General features: G+C 40.0%; 1 protein-coding gene across 1 annotated transcript in view; it reads left to right on the plus strand.

Annotated features, from left to right (window-relative positions):
* The window catches only part of col4a5 (collagen, type IV, alpha 5 (Alport syndrome)), a 50,679-nt gene that overhangs the window by 18,768 nt on the left and 13,369 nt on the right, over positions 1-18,542 (plus strand). The window contains exons 2-29 of the mRNA XM_053343778.1: positions 7,289-7,345; positions 7,646-7,735; positions 8,370-8,414; positions 8,790-8,834; positions 8,940-9,002; positions 9,227-9,280; positions 9,383-9,409; positions 10,215-10,295; positions 10,873-10,935; positions 11,065-11,100; positions 11,227-11,268; positions 11,379-11,471; positions 12,536-12,589; positions 12,830-12,886; positions 13,592-13,636; positions 13,739-13,792; positions 13,881-13,922; positions 14,782-14,875; positions 15,028-15,312; positions 15,661-15,750; positions 15,964-16,034; positions 16,414-16,605; positions 16,701-16,869; positions 17,267-17,359; positions 17,498-17,602; positions 17,716-17,813; positions 18,139-18,289; positions 18,420-18,533. Coding sequence (XP_053199753.1) covers positions 7,289-7,345; positions 7,646-7,735; positions 8,370-8,414; positions 8,790-8,834; positions 8,940-9,002; positions 9,227-9,280; positions 9,383-9,409; positions 10,215-10,295; positions 10,873-10,935; positions 11,065-11,100; positions 11,227-11,268; positions 11,379-11,471; positions 12,536-12,589; positions 12,830-12,886; positions 13,592-13,636; positions 13,739-13,792; positions 13,881-13,922; positions 14,782-14,875; positions 15,028-15,312; positions 15,661-15,750; positions 15,964-16,034; positions 16,414-16,605; positions 16,701-16,869; positions 17,267-17,359; positions 17,498-17,602; positions 17,716-17,813; positions 18,139-18,289; positions 18,420-18,533 — 2,410 coding nt within the window. The remainder of the gene's footprint in view (positions 1-7,288; positions 7,346-7,645; positions 7,736-8,369; positions 8,415-8,789; positions 8,835-8,939; positions 9,003-9,226; positions 9,281-9,382; positions 9,410-10,214; positions 10,296-10,872; positions 10,936-11,064; positions 11,101-11,226; positions 11,269-11,378; positions 11,472-12,535; positions 12,590-12,829; positions 12,887-13,591; positions 13,637-13,738; positions 13,793-13,880; positions 13,923-14,781; positions 14,876-15,027; positions 15,313-15,660; positions 15,751-15,963; positions 16,035-16,413; positions 16,606-16,700; positions 16,870-17,266; positions 17,360-17,497; positions 17,603-17,715; positions 17,814-18,138; positions 18,290-18,419; positions 18,534-18,542) is intronic.

Genomic DNA, 18,542 nt, shown 5'->3' on the forward strand with positions numbered 1-18,542 from the left:
ACCACAAACCACAGATGTAATCGTGGTGGTTTTTGAGAAACCACATAGCAGCACAATTTGCCTCCTGTTTTAATAGCAGATCACAGTGACTATATTCTATATTCTTGGTTGCTTTTAACCAAATCGCTCAATGGTTTCTGTCCCATGCTATGAAGAAACCACCTCCTATCTTCTATCTTCTGTCATTTTGTGGTAGTTGAGATGACCTGTCCACAAGTCGACATTATACAGAAGCTTTATTAGATACATGTTGGCCTTGACCCCATCTATTATAAGGATAGATAGGGGTAGAGCTCTGTAAATAGCAACCAATCAGAGATCCCCCTATAGGTATTCATAGATGGGGCCTTGATGGCAGAGATAGACAGAACAGGTAAGGTCATTGGATGAAGCCCACACACAGAGCCAAGTGAACTAACTGGATAATAGTTGAGAGTTGGAGCTCGCTGTGATGATGGTTGTTATCTTCCTGCTCCAACTTGAGCTAAAACACATGTTGCAAAGTGTACATGAAAGAGTAGAAATTATAACAGGACTTTAGTGTGTGTGGGTAAATGCATGCAAGCATTAAGGTGTGTGGTCAGAAATATATTACGGATTAGTCCTTTAAGTGTTATCAGAACACTAAATCAGGCAATGCAGCTGTAGAAGAATCAACACTGCATGCATATATCTGTGTGTTTGTGTGTGTGTGTGTGTGTGTGTGTGTGTGTGTGTGTGTGTGTGTGTGTGTGTGTGTGTGTGTGTGTGTGTGTGTGTGCAGTGTGCCAGTCTGTTTCGAACATGTTGGCGCTAGTCTTCGATTGCGGTTAGTAACTGCTGAGCTGCTGATCAGCAGAAGTTATTAGTTGTGGTGCTGTGGTCAAATCGGGGGTTTCACAATCTGTGTATGTGTGTGTGTGTGTGTGTGTGTTTGTGTGTGTGTGTGTGTGTGTGTGTGTGTTTGTGTGTGTGTGTGTGTGTGTGTGTTAATGATCTTTAAAGAGGGAAATATGATACCGTCTTAGCTTGTCTTTGCAGCTGTGTGTACTAGAGTATTTGTGCTCGCTACAGTATGAATGTGTTTGTTTTAACGCTGCATGAATGCATACTTTATGTGTGTGTCTTTGTATGTATCTGTGTGTGTGTGTGTGTGTGTGTGTGTGTGTGTGTGTGTGTGTGTGTGTGTGTGTATGTGTGTTATCCAGGGCAGGGCAGTGTGTATAGGTGTCTAATCATCAGTCTTTGATGAGCGGGGGAATTCCAGTCTCGCCAGTCTAATCCCCGGGTGCATGCCTTCCGCTCAATCCCCCTCCTCCTCATCCCCCTCCTCTACCTCCTCCTCCTCTACCTCCTCCTCCCACACCCGTCCTCACCTTGGCTGATTCACCTCTCCATCACTCCTTATAGACCTCTCTCTTTTTCTCCATTAATCGATTAGTTGTTTGGTCCATAAAATGTCAGAAAATGGTGACAAATGTAAATTCACTGACTCAAAAAGATTAATCAATTATCAAAATAGTTGCCAATTAAGTCAGTAATTGGCAAATTTTGAACATTTACTTTATTTCAGCCTTCTATAGCTAGTTTTTGTTAGCGCTTTCCAAAAAGCACTTAGCAGAAATAAATCGTATCGTAACTGTATTTTTTGTGCCAGAGTTAATTGGAGACATATTTCAGAACAATTTTATTTGACATGGACAATGCTAATTAATCAATTGCAAAAATAAAAGAGCTGTAAATTTGCTAGAGTTAGCCTAAAAAGCTAACTTTCTGTTTTCCCTGACTAGATCTTAAAGAGGCAACCTAAAATTTGAATTAAATGACGTCTTGTATAATAGATACAGTATGTTGTATAACTGTGCCATAAGCTGAACCATGTGCAATATAAAACATAAATATTAGCTAGGCTTAGTTTAGAGTTAGCTGCAGAGCTGTTAACTAGCTAACTAGCTGCAAAGTAGCTAAAGTTTTGCTAAAGCTACAACATTGAATATCTGATATCTGATGAGATGTACTGTAGTGTCTCCTCTACAGTCTGCTGAAGAGGCTAAATAAAAATGTTGCAGTACTTAAATTCAACAACAAAACCATCTTGTACTTATACACTTTTTTTGTGAAATTTTCGAGTTATATGTGAGCTAACCAAGCGATGGCTGTCAGGTTGAAAATAAGCAAGAGTGTCACTTGTCAAGTCTGGTGTTAGTGCAGCTTAAGATCATGTATTCAACCCCCATGTGAATATACATTTATGATACTTTTTGCACGTTTACTGGCTCATTTCAGCCCCAAATTGTGCACATTGAACATTCACCACTCATGCCAGAGCTGCACCCCTGCAGTCATGACTCTGGCTGTTATTACCTGTCCTGTACGGACCTCCAGCGGTGCTGCTGAGCGAGCGGGCCGGCCGAGGCTTGTCAGCTCTGGCTTGCAAGGGCCTCAGAGTACGAGCCTTCCCTTTTACCTCCCCTCAGGCTGGGGTTGGCGTGATGGAAAAAGTGGGACGGAGGTGAGGAGAGAACTGATAGAGAGAGAGAGAGAGAGGGAGCGATAGAGACAGAGGGAGTGGAGCAAATATCTGGAGTTCACTGACCTCTCTAAGTGGATTACATGCCCCGTCAGTGCTGTGGGGGTAAACGAGAGGGTAGAGAGAGGGATGCTTTTAACGCTGTATTTAGGCAGATTTTTTAGCCACGCTCAGACACTTGTTTTTTGTTTTCTTTTATCCCCTGAAGGCAGACAAATTTGCTTTAAATCAAACCCCATAAAACACAGAGCAACACCTCAGCCTCGGGCAAGTTGTGCTCTTACTTGCTTTGTGGAAACAGCACAATATTATCATTAACTAAGCAAAATGGTTAAAGTCAATCAGACGTGACCCAAACTGAACTGAAACTGCCAGATTGTGCAATAAATAACCACTGTGCATTATTCATTAACCACAGTAGCACACATTCATAAGAACTATAAAACATGTTCACACTTAATATCATAAAACAATAGTGTAACAATAAATTATGCCATGATTTAATCTTTGACAGCATTAGTCACTTTAACCCTGTTTATGAAGTGATAATGGCCACATGATGCATTTACTCACAGGTAGATCATTATCACAATGTTAAAATTATTGATGTGTATTATGTCAAAGGGATTATAAGATATATCTGAGGTGTCATGAGATGATTAAAAAAGCATATTTCTGCTTCAAAAACTATGTTCTGGCCTCTAAAACTAAAAATAAAGGATCATGAGTGAAATAATTAAATTGATGTTCAGAGCAATGAATTTAATAGGGTATAATTCAGCTAAAATACCATCCATTTTCAAGTTATATGATTATAACGGCGTCACAAGATGTTTGCTTCGGTACGAGTTGCATCTTTGATCACTTTAAGTGAAATGGCATCTTTTTTTTAGTCTCTTGCCTTGTTAAAATAATCACTGATTTGTTGCTGCAGAGCTGGAAAGTAGATATTTTTGAGACGTTCATTGGAGGAAAGTATAATGTCATTTCTTCATTTCTTGAAGGCATTAATGCATTTGTCTCAAGAAAAAGTACCTGCAGAACATACTTCTGTACATTTACATTCATTGATAGACAGTACTTGAACCTAAAAACATACTCACACATCTTCTGCCTGAAACTGCTGCCGAGGGGTTAAAGTGAACACTTGTTAACCAGCATGTTTATACTACATGTGAGGACATGAATGCTGCACGACCGTGAAGAGGCAAATGTGTGCTGATGGATTTGAATCCATGATATGGGTTGGCACTGATTCCTACGACATTACAGGTGTGCTGCCACCAGCTGTTATAATACATCCGTGGTAAACACCTTCCAACGAATGCTGATGCTTAGTAAGTTAAAAAGGTTTAAATGTTACCTGTGCATTCGTAAATGTGTGTCATATCAGGGTAAATATTACCTGGTGGTGGTTTTAGGTGTAAATATGGATTAATCTTCACTATTTTTAACAGTAGGTGGTGCTACACAACATAGTTTTAGGAAAAGTCAAATTCTTGGGGGACTTTCAGAGTTAATGAGCCACCGTCTGTGACTGTGTTAAATCCATTGTAAGAGCAGGTGAGCTCTGTCATGCTTTTCTACATAAATACAAGTCAAAAAAAAAAGAAAGGAGGGATGAGGGAAGAGACGACAGGAAAACAGATGGACAGAAAGAGAGATGGACTTGAAAAGAGTGTGAGCTGCAGGCCTGGGCGTGGGAGAGCAGACTCCATTGAGCTGAAGCAGACCAGAGACTAATCTGGAGATCCAGGGCTTGTAAAAACACCTCCACACACACACACACGCACACACACTCACACACTTGACTACCCATGTGCAAATGTATTCAGGCATGTGTGTGTCTGTAGATAACCCCTCTACCCTCCTCCGGTCCAGATAACAGTCAGCACACGTTTTGTGTTTACCGCCAACATGCGACATTCACTGGATCTTTTAATCCAAAGCGCTCTATAAGTGACGGTGACATTGCAGAAAGAAGGGAATCAAACCATCAACCCCGTGGATGTGATGAACAGTGCCTTGCTTTAGCCTCCCTGAGCCGCAACAGGAAGGCAGATAAGCTGCTACATGCTGCGCTGCGTTGTGGCCAGTGGTCATCTATGAGCGCAGAGCAGTCTGTGGTTAACAGCTGGTTTATAACTGAGGATACATCCTGGACACACACACACACACCCACACACACTCACACACACACACACACAGAGGAATGTGGCATATGTAATGTTTAAATATCTACACTAGAGCTCAACCTATAACAGATATATCAGTATTAGTGTGTATGTTTTCCGATATGCGCTTTTGGGGCTGATGCCGATACCGATATAAGTTAGGAGTAGAAGAATTCTTATATTGATATATATAAGAATAGAATGGAATGGAATAGAATAGAATAGAATGGAATGGAATGGAATAGAATAGAATGGAATAGAATGGAATGGAATAAAATTGAATAGAATAGAATAGAATGGAATGGAATAGAATGGAATGGAATGGAATGGAATGGAATAGAATAGAATGGAATGGAATGGAATAGAATAGAATAGAATTCGATATAATTATATTTGAGGATTAATATAATAGTTACAGTCTTAACATTCAGTTATGTAACAATGTGAAATTATATGAATGTTTTTACATTTAAAATCCACTTTGAGAGGCGGTTCATAACTTTAGTAGTATCTACACTCTACACTATGGTTTGATGTTGACCTTTGGCCTTTGAGGAAGTGTCATAATGTTGTCAGTGAGAGTGCAGAGAGGCATGCTGGGAACCTGATATTCTATCCACATAGTGTTGAAATACACACACACACACACACACACACACACACACACAGTACAGTCATGTATTGTAACTTAATACGGACAAACACACTCAAGCAAACACTCTGCAGCTTTGATGGGTCACACTTTGTGTCAACTCATAACACTCATGTTGGGATGGATAGGCTGAAATCAATTTTTTATTTAAATTCAGTCTGTAAAATGTCAGAACACAGGTTAAAATTACAGTTTTTAGAGTCCAATTTGAATTTTCACTTCATAATTGACTTTAATTATAACTGGCAATCAAAATATTTGCTCACGGTTGATTTCTACTTGTTTCAGCTTTGAGTTAAGTTATTCATATTGCACCTATTCATATACCTGTATCTCAAAGTGATGCACTTTTCACATGATTATTAATTTTGGGTGTGCAGACTTTTCCTGGCCCCAGGCATTGTCAACCAAAGAGATTAGTATTATAATGAGACTAATCCCATTAATGATTTGTGTATTGTATAAAATACCTTTTTTATGTCATTATACAATTCAATGTTTTTGCTACATGCAGACTCAGTTTTTAAGGTCACAAATCCAAAGCCGGTAGAGTATATCGCCTTATTCATCACAAAACAGCAGGTATTAGATCAGTACTGGGGATACTTTGATTTATATCGATATCAAAACCGGGGGAGGGGAAGTCAAAACAAACCACACTGATTGAATTGTCTATTAGCTGTTTTAACCTTTGCTCCTGGGTATGAGGGAGTCAGTTTGGAAGTAGCATCTCTGGAAAGTCCCTCGGTTGAGACGTCTGTGTCTAAATTAACTGTATGCCAGAGCTCTGACAGCTTAGTTGATTGATAAGGGGATTAATCGGCAGCAAGTTTGATGATCAATTGCTCATTTAAACAAAATAAACGGTCACTTGTTTCAGGCTCTCAAATGCAAAGATGTGACGCTTTTCTCTGTTTTTATATATCTTTGAGTTGTGGACTTTCTTTTGGACCGTTCTGTCTCATTTTTAAGTAATTGGTTTATTGATTAAACTGGACAATTAGTCATTGTGTGTTGTGAGTACCGTTAAAACCGTCGGACATACAGAAGGTTTGCAGACACAGAAGAATGCTGACTTGTCTGTCCTCTCTCGTGCGCTCTCTGCTTCTCTGTCTTTCTCACAACCTGACTGCCTGGCATGCGTGCAATCGATGCCCGTCTGGCATTCACTGTGTCAACAAGCATGGGAAAAGTTAATCAACGGCTTGGCACTGGCCTCCGTCGCGCCATCCCTCCCTTCTCTGCTTTCCCTTTAACCCGCTTCTCTTGTATTTTTATCTCTCTTTATGCCTCCGGGAAGCATTTCCACAAGTTAATTAGATATCATTCCTGAAAATAGTGTTTTATTTTAGATAGAAAAAGTTTAGCTTCTTGTTTGGGTCGCACTGACCTTGCACCTGTCATCTCGTCCCCAAACAAACCTGCAGGAGAATCTATTGAATCGAGCTTCTCTGTGGGAAGAAATACAAGACAGTGCTGTGGCTTAATGATGGAGTGCCCTCTAGGGGTGTGAAGGAGCAAAGTGAATATGCAGCAACCTGTGCTGTGTGCAAAATCATGCAAACAGAAATCAGGATGGAAAGAGCCCTCAGTAGGTTTTTGTGCCACATTTCAACTTCTTTTTTTGTAAATTAATTTTACAAGGAAATCTACAAAACTTGCATACTTAAAAAAACCCTCCTTATTTATCTTATACTGGCACTTTATGCAGCTTCTCAGTTCAGCCTTTTACATACATTCACCTCAAGTTTTGGTACATTGACCAGATGTCCAATATCATAACAGCATAAAAATAGCAGTAAATCATAAAAAGCATAGTATGTCCCCTTTAAGCGTTTTACTGTTGTGTGGTTTCGTCTATAATATAACTCGCTGCACGACTTTTCCCTGACACAATAAGGGTAAAATGAATGACAAGTTGTCTCTTTTTGTCTCTCTCTTGTGTTTCAATAGGCTTGCCATGGATGCGTGGGATCCAAATGTGACTGCAGTGGCGTAAAAGGAACCAAGGTAGAGCACAACATTCACAAGCATAACGTAGAATATTCAGTTGGTTGCACGATTGTATGATTGTACACTGATGTATGAACATATAAAGTCTTTTATTAGTGAAGAGAAAACAAAGTGACTGTTAACAGTGGTACAGAGGAACATTTGATGTACCTTTTTCTTCATTTTAATGAGAAACAACGTGCTGTATTTGTTCAATGTTTGTGTGCACATGTGAAGGTGTGTTATGTACTGTACACGTGTCTTGAAATGTGCCACGTGACCAAATGCACTGACAGTTATCTGTGTCATCGTGTGCAGGGTGAGAGGGGTTTCCCAGGTCTCACCGGACAGCCAGGCGTCCCAGGGTTCCCCGGACCAGAGGGGCCGATCGGACCCAGAGGAGAAAAGGTGGGTTGAGGGTCGGTTTGAAGTCTGGCGGTGCTTTATAACAATCAGAAAAAGGAGGGAAGGGGAGATGTGTAGCTGTCATTCTTACGTCAAAATTTGTTGGTTTTACTTGAACAGATGAGTGGAAAAAAAGGGAAAGTCATGAAAAGTAGCTTCACTTTTAGTCAAGAAAAGAGGACGTTTGATCCCGTTTCCAGTTGGATTTGAATCATTTTGGGGGGAAACTGTTTTTACTGTAGGTGATAAGGTAGATATTGAGGGTTTAGTATTATCTAAAATTAGGGCAGGGTATCAATATAATGCCAATATCAATATAGTACCAATACCAAAACAATACTTTACTTAATACCTCATCTTACTTTGCTGTATAGAAATAAATTCCTCTACAGAAGCCTGGACAGGGATTAAGTCTAGTCCAAGAAGCTGTCTGAGTGTTTAAATAGTGTCAGAAGTAAGGCGATATGTTAGAAAATTAGCAAAAGTATAATTAAAATCTGGTTTTCTGATAATGGAGTAGGTAAACAAAACTCAGTACTAGCTTTTGGTATTGAATAGTTGTTGATTCTTGGTGTTAAAGACAACATGTAGTGTAATGTAGTTTCTAATTGTTTCTGTGTGCTGTTTTCCCTCTCAGGGAAGTGATGGACCTTCAGGACTAGGTGGTCCAAAAGGAATAAGAGTAAGTACATACCTGTTTTGATTTGTTACCTGTCCTTTGTTTTTAGTGTCTCATTTTTACAATTTAATTCACAGATATTATCGCATTGAGAAAAAAAATCACTCTCTGACCAAATTTGCTTTATATTTTTCCTCAATTCAGGCTTTTCCAATCATTTAGTAAAGCAGAACAGTTTAATTTCAGTTTATGTCGGTTCTCCAGTTGATTAGAAAGGGAATTGTCGTCTATCTTTGCTTGTAATACCCTCTTCTGACCAGCAGATGTCCTTGTTTCAAACAGAGTCACTTAACACAGTGAGCTGGATGCTCTGTGTTTGACATGCTCTGCTGCCTTGAAGCTGAAAATGACTGTTTTTCAATGTTTTCCTTCTAACAGGGACCTCCAGGTTTGCCAGGATTTCCAGGAACACCAGGACTTCCAGTGAGTTTCTAATCATCTAAAATACAACCAAATCCTTCTCTATTATCTCAGCCAAAACCAGGTAGCATGTGAGATGTAACTTCCTGTTTACTTCCTGTTTACCAGGGTCTGCCAGGGCAGGATGGACCTCCAGGCCCAAGAGGAACACCAGGTTGCAATGGGACAAAGGTATGTGATGAAAAGCCTTTCAAAAATGGCAAAAGTAACCTTAAAAACATTAAATTGTTTTCCGACAATATTATAGAGGATATGATCCAGGAATAGTCAGACTTGGGAATCCTTGAATAATGGCGTGTTATTTTTATGCACAGGGATTTTGAGCATTTGGGGATTTTTGCTAAAAGAAAAAACATTGTAATGCTTCTGTGTTTAATGCTTCTGCTTCTCTCCAGGGTGACCGAGGTTTCCCAGGAAATTCAGGAATCCCTGGATCGCAAGGACGGCAGGTAAGTTTGCATTGTTAAAGGAAGAAGACTTTTAAACGTAATAAGTAATGTCCTCTCTGGTTTTGATCTGTTCCTTCAAACTTGTCCTTTTCTGCTTTGTAGGGTCCACCTGGTCTGCCAGGACAAAAGGTAAGAGTAGTATCATAACTGGTGTATTTCGACCAGGTTTTAATGTAAATGTGAATTATTTTTTATCCAAAAATTATGTGACATGTAGTTGCATAGTGTGAATGTAGCTTAATTCATTATATGTGGAAGTAGTCTGTATGGCCTTCCCAATAGTGTTTTCTGAAGTGACCAGCAGAGGTCCCCACCTGTTAGTAATAGTAATAGGCTACCAAATAACATGATAGTCTTTGACATGATCAAGTTAATATTCACTTTTTATTGCTATTATTATTCACTAGTTTCAAATAAAGCTGCAAACAATCAAACACTGTCAAAGAAACACCTCAAAAAGACAAATAAACTATATTTTGTTTTTAAGAATAAACTGATTTTTGAAAATTAAAAGTAAATAAAATTAGAAATATTTCCATTTGTGCTTGTTGTTCTTCTGTGTTGTAAACAAATTAATATATTTATAGGCAATGTAATCATTCTCTTGGCTATATAATATAATCATAAATATCCCAGGCCAGCTATTATATCTGATCTTTAGTTACTGAGTTTTAAAAAACATCTAAATTAATTGAAAGTTAATGCGACTTTAAGCCTTTTCTTTTGAACTGTCTAGCAGGTGTTGTTTTATGCTTTTGCCATAAGATGGTGCTGTGCCATTTGTTTTGTTATCAGCAGCATATAATGAGAGATTAATCTAAAACTAGACGTGAAACAGTATCTGACATTTTAAAATAACAAACCTTGGATATGTTCAAGTATTACATTGTTTTCCATCTAAGCTTATCTGATTGTGTTTTTCTGTCTTCTACAGGGAGACCCAGGTGATGTGATTGCCACAAACAGTTTGGGAGAAAAAGGAGCAGTGGGATTACCTGGATTGCCAGGAACTCCTGTGAGTCCTCTCGAAACGGAAACCAATTGTTGAACATTTTATTTTTCTTCTCCTGTAATACATAAATATATAAAGAAAGTAATAACAGTACTAGAATACGGTATTGGAGTCCAACACGACTGACACTCACTCTTTAAATTTGGTCATTTACATACTGAAATTACATGGACAATCACTGTTTCCCCTCAAATTTGTATTCTTTCTGTTGAAATGACAAAAAAATGGATTTTAATATCATGAGCCTTTAATTGAACACTAATTTTACAATAAGTCAAAACAAAAAGTCACCTTAGAGGAACCTCCATCCTAGCAGTGGTGGATGAGTTATCATTGTCTAAAATTTAAAATAACGTCCAAAAAACATGTGCTCCAACTCTAATCTACACTCTTTCCCATATTCATGATCATTGTCAAACATTTAGCATTTCACCACGACATGTCCGTTATTGCAACTTGAAAGATTTTAGGAGTTGTATTCCACAGTAAAACAATCACTCAAAAAGGATGTAAACTAAAAGAGTAAAGTTTAAAAGACTTTTCAAGTGTTTAATATGCTTTCTGTTTGTAAATACCACAGGGCGCTCCAGGACCCCCTGGGTATCAAGGTCCAATTGGCCCTGCAGGACCCAGAGGCTATGAGGTAAAGGATTGTAGCTCCTTTCATAATATCGCTGACGTTTAATGTAAATTTCATGTATGTTTTGATTTCAGTTGAATGATGACTGTGAAGTTAAAATTAACATTATTTGTTTCTGGTGTTGTGTTTCAGGGCCCTCCAGGTCCTCCCGGTCTTCCAGGACCCAAAGTGAGTTCAGACACTTTTCAGTCAACCTATGATAATCCCTACATTTATCTACTTTGTCTTTTTTTTATCCTGTTTGCCATGAAGAACTGAAACTGAGAGGTTGTGTCTGTCTGTTCTCTCCAACAGGGAAACATGGGATTGAACTTCCAAGGACCCAAAGGAGACAAGGTACTTGTCTACAAACAGAAATCACTGAGGAAGAGCGTCCAATTTAAGCATAAGAACGCTTTTCTGTCCTTTTGTTGAAATCCTTAATCAAATTTTGTATGTGAACACAGGGTGAGACAGGTTTGCCAGGACCTCCCGGCCCTCCAGGGCAGGTAGGGGAACAGAAGAGACCACCTGAGACAGAGATCCAGAGAGGAGACAAGGTAAGACAACCAACCTGCATCTGACAGTGTCACCGATGTCACATCAGTCACACCAAGCATGTTTGGAGGGGTGTGCTTAAATGAGAGAGAGTTCTTATAACTTTATGTGTATTTATATACAATTTTTATACCAGCACAACTCGTTATTTAATCTGACACGAGACAATGCAAAGTTAATAGTTGTTTTGAGGCAACGGAAATTGACATAAAATATAAAGTATCCAATAATCAAGCTTCTTTAGCTGATTCAATTCTTTGCAGATTATTATATTATATGATTTAATATTATGCCATGATATTTATCTACAAATGTAAAAATGAATCAACTGAATTGACAGTGTTTTTACCCCCCACCCAGTTCATCCCTTTCTCACCACTAGAGAGAAGCTTTGAGCTTTTTTTTTTTTTTTTTTTTTTTACTCAGGCTGTAATTTTCACTGCAGCCACTTGATGGCAGAAGATTGTCTCTGCAACTGTTGCCCTCAAAACATAATGTATTCACAGGGTAGTTAGACACGAAACAACTCCTTTTAACATATTGCTTTAGTTTGTCAACATTTTTACTTAACTAAATATATGATGATGCATGAAGGAAATAAGCTGTACAGTTTGTAGGAAAGGAGTTACACATCTAACTTAGTAACTCTTTACTTTAGGTCCCTCTGTTTAGCATTTATAAGCACTTTTCAGACATTTAATGCATGGTTTATGTAGCTATTATGTCACAACATTTTAAGAAAATATGTAATAAGTAAATACATTTTAATGCACAATGTTTGTCAACAATTACAGCTTCTGATTACTACTGTGTTTTACTACCTTGTCATTCATTTTATTGTAGAAGATAGTGTGTGATGAACCATTCATTACATTTTTGTAGACTACTGTAGATAAATAGGAGCACTTAAAGTAAAGTGCAACAACTTTTACTTCTAAATTCATGTACTTCTATCTTTCAAACATTTTGTTGGCCTTAGCTCATGCCCCAGAAAATGTGAAAATTTTCAACCAGTCATATTGTTTGGCTGTAATTTTGAATTTTCTGTTTTGTGTCTTCTCTAAAGGGTGACTCAGGAATTCCCGGACCCCCAGGTGACCCAGGCTATCCAGGACCACCTGTAAGCATCTTTTGACATCTGTAAACATCATAATATAAATAACAGGATGCCTTTACTGTAGGTGCACCACATCACAGAGAAGTGAATGGTCCTCAAGCCTCAAAATGATTTGATTCGGATCCTTCAGAATTTGATTATTTGATTTGAAAGCTGTTACACTCTTCAGAAAACAGAAACAGGAAACGTGTCACCCCACGAGGAAAAACCGGGTTGTTAACGTATGTTTCGTTGTGGTCGTAGGGTCCCTCTGGTGGCCAGAAAGGAGAAAAAGGAGAACTAGGAGAGGCTGGCAAACGGGTGAGTTTAGTCAAATTCATATTTCTTAATATTTCCTCATTTCAATCTCAACTGTCACATCTACACGCAGCTGTTATCCCAAACCAGTGGTCACCTTTTCCCCTCTACCTTCATAACTTGTATTCAACCTTAAGCAGACACCACTCTGAAGGTTTGACAGTCACCAGCTGTGAATGTTTTACCCAACAGAGTCTCTTTGGTAGTTTTGTGATGGCTCTAAGTGCTCGAGGCAGAGGGCCGCCCACTTAGAGTCCGGTTCTGAGGTTTCTTCCCATTAAAAGGGAGTTTTCCCTTGCCAATGGCGCCAAGTGCTTGCTCATGTGGAAATGTTGGGTCTTTTATTTAAATTTAAATATTATATGGTCTTGATCTGCTCTATATGTAAAGGGCCTTGCGATTACTTAAAAATAAAGAGGGTCCAGTTTGGGAAACACTAGCCTAAAGTTAACCTAATTCTAACATTGATCACAAAATCCAAATAAGAACCTTCACACAGTCCTTTGAAGAAGTGAGGATAGAATGAGTTGTCCTGACTTTCCAAAAAGTTCTCCTCACTGTCAAGGGGTAAACTCGAATCTGTTCACACAAAGATAGTAGTAGCACATGTGTTTTATTTGTATGACATTTAAAATGTATTACTCTCTGTACATCTTCTCTATCATTAAAATCGCATAAACCCTGATTGCCATTTCCTTCTCTTTACAGGGCAAACCAGGCAAAGACGGTGACCCCGGTCCTCCAGGCTTCCCGGTAAGTGCTACCAACAAACACTGACAAAATTATACCAATCGATTTTTGATATCGCTGCCTTTTTTTCATATCTCACTCCACTTTCTTTCACATCTCTATCAGGGAAGTAAAGGAGAGTCAGGCCTGCCAGGTCCTCCAGGCAGGGATGGCGAAAGAGTAGGTCTTTGCAAAGTTTAAATTTAAAAAATCATAAAACGAATTATAAGAAGATGTCATTGATTGTCCTTCTGTCTTTCTTTTCTAGGGACTAAAAGGTGACCGTGGATACCCAGGAGCCCCAGGAGCGGTGTGTATTTTCTACTTTATTCTCCTTTTGACAACATAATCTCAACCTAAGGCTCACTTATTAGATTACAGTAGCTTCCTGGTGTGTTCAACTTCATCAGCAGTAGCTTCCTCAGATAATTTGCTTTGACAACTCATTTTTGCAAATACTGTGTAAGTGGTCTTTAAGAAAGGCATGACTTGGATTTGGTTGCTCCACTAGTGTGAATGTGTGTATTTATGATGAACACTTCTACTTAACAATAAAAATATTAAGTAAAAAATGAAGAAGGAAAGAAGAAAAAAAAAAGAAAAGTAAATACTGCCTATTGGAAGCGACATCTCAGTGCATTACATTCTTCTAACCACTGGGTGGTGACATTGGCTTTGCTTATTTTTACTTTGTTGATTAAGAGAAAAAAAAGCTCCAACATGTCTCAACATCATCAAATATAATGTAATAAAGATATTATTTCAAAATGTCATAATTGTACCAAATAAATTGACTTTTTGGAGCTTTTCAGTGTGCAGGTGCTCTTTTCTCTTGAGATGTTTTTTTGCCTTAATTTGCCTAATATAATTTCTTACCTTGAAGCATTATTTTGTTTCTCTAAAAAATCCATTGTTTGGATACTTGAAGCCACTTGAAGTTTAAAAAGGGCAAAAAGAAAAATGCAGTTTACGTTAGGTGACGCATGCATCACATTCTTCTGACCACGAGGTGATTGTATCTTTCTCCGTCTAGCTTAATCTTTTTTTACTTTATTTAATTATATTTGTAAATATATTCCAAAGTATTTTGAGCCTTAGGACCAGTTTAGGAACAACGTTTTCCTCTGAATTTTGTTCTGAATTTATTTTACATCTGTTTGTCACACCAGGTGATTGGTGGGAACACGGGAGGTCGGGTTGGTCCTAAAGGTGAGCCCGGGTTCCCAGGATCACCAGGAATCAAAGGAGAGAGAGGACCAACAGGTAAGAACAGAAACACACTCACACACACATAAAACATTTAGATGCATTTAAGTTTATTATTTGCTTGCTGGCTTTAATTTAACCTCTTTCAGCATTGACAGGAAACCATTTTTTCTCAAAACATTGTTGCTAACACCTCTTGTCTTCTTCAGGTTTATCGGGACCTCCAGGAGTACCAGGACTTCCAGCATCTGGTGGTGGTGGTGGGCCTGGATCTCCAGGCTACCCAGGAGAGAGAGGTCAGAAGGGAGAACCTGGTGCTCCAGGACTCTCCCTTCCAGGTTCCCCTGGTCGTCCAGGAGGTCAAGGACTCCAAGGTCCAGCTGGGCCCCCTGGACCTCCCGGCTATTCATCTGCAGGAAACTGCCTTCCTGGAGAGCCTGGGCGTCCTGGCGTGCAAGGAGACAGAGGTTACCCGGGAGAAACCGGTCAGAAAGGTGAGAGAATATAGAGACGCTGGAGTTCATTCACAAATCTCACAACTGTTCCTTATTCACGTGATGGTTAAATGTATAGTAGATAATGAGTCACTGCACTCAACCCCAGTATGTTCGGATTAATGCTGAATCATCAAAGTCAAAATATATAGTAGACCAGCAATAAAAAATAATAGGCTTGTGGTGGTGCAAACACTCTTGTGTAAAGATGTCTCGCATGAAAAGAATTGACAATAAATACACAAGCAGGAACAATGTTTTGTAAGTTCATGTGAAATAGATAGTAATTATATAATTAAGGTGGTCGACTGAGGAAACACTGATATCACTGATCTGCTGCTGCTTCAGGTGATAAAGGCGACACCTGTGTGAACTGCTTTGGTGGCACCAGTGGCATCCCTGGACCCCAAGGACCTGCAGGAAAGCCTGGATTCCCAGGTAAGAGGGCACAGTTATGTCTAGCATTAATTCATTTTGGGCGTGGCTCTCCCAGAGTCCTTTTTGCCTTTATAGTACTTGAAGCTGTTGGGATTAACCCCGTTCAATCATAGATGGTAGTCAAGTTCCTACTGAACACATTGATCGGTATCAACAAGTAAATCTATATCAATATCACTATCTGTGAGAATCCTTTCCTGTTTCCTCCATTAGGATCTCCTGGCAGCCCAGGTACTAAGGGAGACAGAGGATTCCCAGGAACACCTGGTTCATCTGGCCCCGCTGTGAGTACTTCTTTCTTTGTAATTTATTTTCATATTGGATTTTGTGAAGCTGGCTTCTGAAAAAGAAAAGGAAAAAGGTTCAGAAAATGGCCTCTAAAATGTTTTCACCTTGTATGTTGTTGGAATGAATTGAATTGGAGTCTGATTGTTTTTATTTGAATGCATATCGTTTTGTATCTTGGTGGAGTCATAAATGAACCCTGAAAATGTTCTCTGAGCTTGAAATAAGGGTTATAATATCTTCATTATCTTCTAATTTTCGTAGTGGGTATAATTTTTACCATTAAAATTTGTAACTGTCAAGTTTTTGATTGCATATGGCCTGTGCTAAAATCAAAACTCTTCTTTTCATCTGCTCCCTTCTTCTCCTCCTGTGCAGGGTTCCCCCGGTCCTCAAGGTTCTCCAGGATTCCCTGGAGAGAAGGGAGACCCAGGCGATGCCGTCACTGTCAGCGGTGTGAGGGGAGAAAAGGGTGACACTGGCTTCCCTGGATCACCAGGTCTGCCAGGTCTGGACGGTCGACCCGGTCGCGATGGACAGCCTGGAAGTCCTGGACCAAAAGGAGCTTCTGTAGGTGGCTTTCACTCAGTTGGTCCATCATGTGGATAGACCATCCCTCCATGATCCATTTCATAACTAAAGTTTATTTTTACTGTGTGCGACAGGGCTCTTTGCGGGTGAAAGGAGAGATCGGGCCCCCCGGTGTGCCAGGTTCTCCAGGACTGCCAGGAGACAGGGGTCCTCCAGGTTCCCCTGGTTTTGGACCTCAGGGACCTTCAGGAGAGAAGGGTATCCAGGGCGTTTCAGGAAGACCCGGATCGCCTGGTGCACCTGGTAAGACAATAATTTTAGTGGATGGTCCAATTAAGGAACTTGGCTCCTTTCCTGTTTCCATCTGTGCTGAAGTTCAGGGACAGTGCCTTGATTTAAACTTTTAAACTAGAGTCTTTTTTTATAGTAACAATGTATTAAATGACAATGTGTAATGTCAGAGGTGTCACTCACAGTGATCACACTCTCAGCGCTCTCATAGTGTCATTTTCAGCAAAAAAGCTCTAAAGGCCAACGATACACTATCTGCTCAGCATCAAATAGCAAACAGACACAGTAAACGACAGATTTTTATCCACTGGACATGGTGGCTTTTTTTTTTAGTCAAGAAATGGTCCACAACTTTAAACTTGCTTCCTGACTCTCTGACCTAACTCCTGTGCTTTCTCTCACCATGCAGGTGCTAAAGGTGAGCCAGGTCTGACGGTAGCAGAGAAAGGCCAGCCAGGACCCAGAGGACAGGATGGCGATCCAGGACTGCCCGGTGGACCAGGTAAACAATCATGATTTTACACTAAAGGACCCATTGGGAAAAACACTGAGTTGAATGAAGATCACATACATCCTCCAATTAGGGAGGATGACACATGTGTCTGTTGTCTGATTTTTTGTTTTAATTTTCTGTTGTCAGGTAGCCCAGGTCAGCCCGGGCAGCCTGGTTTCCCTGGATCACCAGGATCAAAGGGTGAACCTGGACTCCCAGGGATCGGACTCCCAGGACCACCAGGAGCTAAAGGTAAAGACCCAGAGTTCTCCCCACTCATTTTCTTACGTAATTTTAGCATTTTTTTCCTACCACCTCCTCCTTCTGCCTCCTCATTTTCATTCCCCTCACCTTCACTCCTCCAGGATTCTCAGGTATTCCCGGCCAGCCAGGAAGCCCAGGAGGACCAGGCAGACCTGGAGTGGACGGCCTCCCCGGCCAGCCTGGATTCCCCGGAGCTAAAGTACAACCAAATACTTCTGGGAGTAAAATGGGGTGTTCCTATGTACAGAGAACAAGAGGTCTTAAGATAGCAAATTTAAGCTAACTTTCGGGTAGTTTTTTTTTGTAATAACAGAACCTCCTAAACTTAGCTTATTTAATCCAAAACATGTATCTTACTGCTTTTGGTTTCTCCAGATATTTCAAGATGAATAGATCGATTTAATCAATTTCAACCAACATACTGCAGAGAAAAGAAATTTAAAAGATGTCTTTAGATGAGCAAAGATTAGAAAAAGACCTGACCTGAATTTACAGTTTTTGCACCCTGTGTTTTCTTATGACAGGGTGAACCTGGCTTTGGACTCAATGGTCCTCCAGGTTTACCAGGAGTACCCGGAGGTAAAGGAATACCTGGACCAAAGGGAGATTCCGGTCTCCCTGGTGGCCCTGGATCACCAGGACGATCTGGATTTGATGGTGGCCCAGGACCTAAAGGTATTTTGTTGTTCTGTTACTGTATTTTACTCTATGGGTTACTCCAGTTACTCCTTCGTCTCCTGTCCACCCAAAAACCCCTCAACCCGTCTGACGGTACACTGAGCTGACTCTCACTTCCTCTCTCCAGGTGACTCTGGTTTACCTGGTATCCCTGGAGCTCGTGGCCCACCTGGATCCCCCTCTCCTGGTTCAGTTGGGTCCCCAGGCCTCACTGGACCACCAGGCCCAATGGGTCCACCAGGTACGACAC

The sequence above is a fragment of the Scomber japonicus genome, chromosome 22, assembly GCF_027409825.1.
Source record: "Scomber japonicus isolate fScoJap1 chromosome 22, fScoJap1.pri, whole genome shotgun sequence".
Classification (NCBI taxonomy): domain Eukaryota; kingdom Metazoa; phylum Chordata; class Actinopteri; order Scombriformes; family Scombridae; genus Scomber; species Scomber japonicus.